Source organism: Engraulis encrasicolus, chromosome 22 (genome assembly GCF_034702125.1).
Source record: "Engraulis encrasicolus isolate BLACKSEA-1 chromosome 22, IST_EnEncr_1.0, whole genome shotgun sequence".
NCBI lineage: Eukaryota > Metazoa > Chordata > Actinopteri > Clupeiformes > Engraulidae > Engraulis > Engraulis encrasicolus.
In genome coordinates, this window is record NC_085878.1 from 2222059 (window position 1) to 2226909 (window position 4851).

The 4851-nt window shown below is 45.6% G+C and overlaps 1 protein-coding gene across 1 annotated transcript in view; it reads right to left on the reverse strand.

The window, feature by feature from the left end:
- Positions 1-411: 411 nt before the first annotated feature.
- The window catches only part of LOC134439261 (SHC-transforming protein 4-like), a 32105-nt gene continuing 27665 nt past the window's right edge, over positions 412-4851 (reverse strand). The window contains exons 9-11 of the mRNA XM_063189158.1: positions 4166-4247; positions 2863-3773; positions 412-540 (exon numbers count right to left, since the gene is read on the reverse strand). Of these exons, the coding sequence (XP_063045228.1) occupies positions 412-540; positions 2863-3773; positions 4166-4247 (1122 nt within the window). The remainder of the gene's footprint in view (positions 541-2862; positions 3774-4165; positions 4248-4851) is intronic.

A 4851-nucleotide genomic window follows, 5' to 3' on the forward strand; every position in this document is an offset into this window, starting at 1 on the left:
AGAGAGAGAGAGAGAGAGAGAGAGAGAGAGAGAGAGAGAGAGAGAGAGATAAAGTGGAGAAGAGCTCAGGTCCCTGCTGCCTAGTTTAAAACGCACTCATGAGAGGGCCTTTGACATTGGCTCAGGTCAATGGACCCAGGCAGGAAGAGAGAGAGAGAGAGAGAGAGAGAGAGAGGAGAGAGGAAGGGAGGGAGGAGAGACAGAGAGAGAGAGAAAGAGAGAGAGGGAGGGAGGGATGGAGGGAGGGAGGGAGGGAGGGAGAGAGAGAGAGAGAGAGAGAGAGAGAGGAGAGAGAGAGAGAGAGAGAGAAGAGAGAGAGAGAGAGAGAGAGAGAGAGAGAGAGAGAGAGAGAGAGAGAGAGAGAGAGACAGCGAGGGAGAGAGAGCACGTCTGGTCTGGTCTGGTCTCAGGCTAGTGCCTCAGCAGTACAGGCTGCTGGAGACACAGTTCGCTGCCACATGACAGGATGGGCTGCTGGTTGTCCATGTGGTGTCGGATGAGGTGACCCACACTCTGGAAAACATTATCCTTTGTCCTCACCTGAGAAGACAACACAAGCACACAAACAAGGGGGGGTGAAGGCAAACTCCATAACACTGTTGTTATTTCTCAGTAAAAACAACATAACAAAGCAGAAGTAGTAGTAGTAGTAGCAGCAGCAGTAGTAGTAGTAGTAGTAGTAGTAGTAATAGTAGTAGAAGTAGTAGTAGTAGTCATTATCCTGTCATTATTGTTAACTAAGAGTAGCTAGCGTGAGAATTTATGTCTGAATGAATGTCTTAAAGAAATAATTGAATATGTACTAGCTATATGGGGTTTCTACTATAGTACTATAACAGAGTTTGATTTGAATTTGAGAACCTTTTGTTCCCTTGCTGTTGTGAAATTTGATGGGCTGTGTTTTGTCAAAATAAATAATAAAACATAGTAAGGCCGACCAGTTGGAGAGCGTGGCGTGATGACCCTCCATATAAATAATACATGAATAATGATAATAAATAATAAAGCCCAAAGCTGGTCAGTTGGAGAGCAGTGCGATGACACTGCATTATTCCCACAGGGCCAGATGGCCGTATGGGCGCCATAGAGGCTACCACACACACACATTACGACATCGGGTGTGAGCGGACGTACGACTGTGTGTGTGTGTGTGTGTGTGTCACGTGTCTATGGTGGTGGCAGTGACAGTCTGCCTACTGCCTATGTGATGTGTGTGTATTGACATTTTTTGGTTAACCCTTTCTCTTATACACATGGCGCTTGTCTTTCGAATCAAAACTGTCCAGAATCGGCAGACTCACAGGTCTTTCATTCATCTAACGGAACAAATATGGCGGCCGCTGAATACATAGTAACCAGAGAGAGTAGAGAGAGAGAGAGAGATTCCATTGGCCCATTGTTTCAGGGTTCTACTATTGCAAGGGGGAGGGGTAGGGAATTAAGCACTAAGCCACGAGAGGCCGTGGGTTGTGCTCAATTGATAACGGCCAAGCGGAGTGGGGCAAGACGCGAAGCGGAGTGCTGTAAACGTCCCCTTGGCCGTTATCAATTGAGCATAACCCACGGACTCAAGTGGCTTATTGCTTATCTAACACTGTTACACTTAATCGCTGACCACATTTCTTTAAAAACGCTTTAATAACAATTAATTTGATCCGTTGCGGTTGAGGAAGTGATTGTGGTTACCCCGGCAACGTTACTCAGCGTGTGTGCGTGCGGCACGCTGCCAGACACACACTTGCTACAAAAACTCAACAAGGAATTAAATGCCTTTGCAATCACACTGATACCCCAACCACAGATGGTGCAAAGATGTGCTCTTCTTGCAGACTCCCTACCCCAACTGCAACATATTCTCATTACCGGCGTAGATGCGCTTGGTCTAACTTGGACACGTATAGAATCTTCAGGTGGAAGGTGTAGGTTTACGCCAATCAGAATCGAGAACCGGACCCCACAGTGTTAGAGTCCCCCTTTAGGCAGACCTAAGGACTGTTCTATTCATTGTAGGACTGGAGTATTATGACACGCCCCTTTAGGCAGACCAGAACCTGGTCATGTTAGGTGAACATAGCAACCCATCACATTGGCATATCTCTATATACTTAAAGTGATACTGTCCCATTTTTGGAAATAAGCTCATATTACACCTCACCTTGAGTTAAATAATTGAGTTGTACCTTTTTCCTGTACTTTCAACCATTCTCTGAGTATGGCAGTCCAAATTTTACCTCCATGCTAGCAGTTAACATTGAGTCCTACGAGACCAGCTGGCGGCTAACTGGTCTCATAGGAGTCAATGTTAATTGCTAGCTTGGAGGTAAAATTTGGACTGCCATACTCAGAGAACAGTTAAAAGTACAGGAGAACGGTTAAACCCTATTATTTAACTCAAGGGGAGGTGTAATATGAGCTTATTTCCAAAAATGGGACGGTATCACTTTAAATAATCTCTGTAGTAGCTCTGTACTCCATACTAGGGCTGCACGATTATGGAAAAAAATCATAATCACGATTATTTTGGTCAAAATCGTAATCACGATTATTAATCACGATTATTGATTGTTGCAGATTTTTTTGAAAATTATAACAAGATGAAATATAACCAAGAATGAAATACAGTCGGGATGAGCAAAATAAAATTAATTGTAATAATTATGTAAAGGCATTAGCATGAAACTTAAGTGGACAGATTTCTGGCCAGAAACACCAGCCTGTCAATATGTTCTGGCTTCAAGGACTCTCTCAAAAGGTAGGTCACTATTGCCACGATTGAATCACGATTGAAATCACAACTTCGATTTCAAGATTTTATCACGATTTTCGATTATTTTCGATTAATTGTGCAGCCCTACTCCATACCGTGCCCTGGGGGTCCATGAGCAGCAGGTGTTTGGCCGTGTCCCCCTGCAGTCCGCTCAGCACGTACTGGCCTGGCGCCGAGCAGCTCTCCCGCACCAGGAAGTCTCCGCTGTGGACCAGACGGCTCTCCGCCTCCCGCCGGCTCAGCCTGCCGTGGTACCAGCCCTCCCCAGACAAGGACACCTCCTGCTGGGGGTGGTGGTGGTGGGAATACCTGCCCTCCCCAGACAAGGCCACCTCCTGCTGGGGGTGGTGGTGGTGGTGGGAATACCTGCCCTCCCCAGACAAGGCCATCTCCTGCTGGAGGTGGTGGTGGTGGGAATACCTGCCCTCCCTTGGCACCTCCTCCTGGGGGTGGTGGTGTGGGTGGTGGTGCGGTTGGTGGTGGGGAGGTAAGGGCTGCTCCTGGTGTGGATGAGGGTAGTGGTGAGGGTGGTGGTGTTGGGTGGGCAAGGCATTTCTGTTGCCCTGCTGCTGTTGTTGTTGGTGGAAGGAAGCGAGGGAGGGCTGCTGATTGGCTTGGTGGTGGTGGATGTGATGGTGAACCAAGGGCTGGTCAACGCTGTGTTGGTGATGGTGTTGGTGGGGAGCAAAGGGTTGGTCATCGTGGTGGTGGTGTTGAGCAGACAAAGGCTGCTTGCCAGGCTGGTGGTGGGGAAGCAAAAGCTGCTTGTCCTTTTGGTGGTGGAGGTGGTGGTGGTGGTGATGGCAGTGGGCGGGTGCGGACGTTGCGCTTGGCAGCGATGGTGCTTCCGTTTGCGGGCCGCCACCAACACCCTCCTCCTCTTCCCTCTCCTTCCTCTCCTCCTCCTCCTCCTCCTCCTCCTGCTCTCTCTCTTCCTCTTCCTGCACCTCCACCTCCGTCTCACTCTCACTCTCTCTCTCACTCCCCATCTGATGCGTAAGCGTCTCTGAGTCACAACACAGTGGAGGAACATACAGCTTATTTATGGAAGTGCTTTTCTGAAGGATGGGATGATAACACACAGGTGCGCATGGAAAAACACTCAGCAAAACGCCATGGAAGAAAGTTGACCTGACCTCATGCTATATGAAAATCTTGCTCGATAAAAATTGAAATAGCAAAAAAATTTGGTGAGTAAAAGAGCATTACTTCAGAATCACTCATAAGTAATATTAAAATCCACCAAATATGACAAATGATCCTATGCAGTAGCATTATTATTACCGGTGTTACTATTATTATTATTATTATTATTATTATTATTATTATTTTAAATTATTATTATCATTCTTTCATCGACATGACCAACGGGGAAAAAATGCACTTCCCCTCTCTCACCTGCAGATGGCGGCAGCTGCTTGTGGTGCGGAGGCAGCGGGCAGTTCTCATAGAGTGAGGAGCGCAGCGACGGGGAGCCAGTCTGCAAGCCAACACAGAACAGCAGAGGATGAGTCACACAGGAAGGAAGAAGCAGCTCCATAGCAGCTGACGAGAGAGTCGAGATCGCCACATGGGCCAGCGAACAGGGCAAGGCAGAGCAGAGCAGAGCAGGCAGAAAGGCAGGTGTCATCATGTCAAGATTCAAGGGTAACACTTTATAATAATGTTCCTTAGTAAAGACTCAGTAAATAATTAACTAATGATGAATAAAACACTAACAAATGTTTTTATTATTAACTAAGTGCTTTATATATAATGCTTTATAAAATATCTACAAATGATATATGCAAGATTTTACACACCTTATAACAGAGTATTTTATTCATTTACAAGCAACTTGTAAATGTTTGATAAATATAAAATATTAACATAGCATTTTCTAGTCATTTACAAGCATTTGTTTACATTTCCTAGTCATTTACAAACGTTTGTTAATGTTTTGTTCATCAATAGTTAATTATTTATTAAGTCTTTATAATGCTTTTTTGCATCCATTATTCTAAAGTGTTACCGATTCAAGATTCAAGATTCAAGAGATTGGTTACACTTTACTTGACACTGCCCGACGTCATATGTATGACATA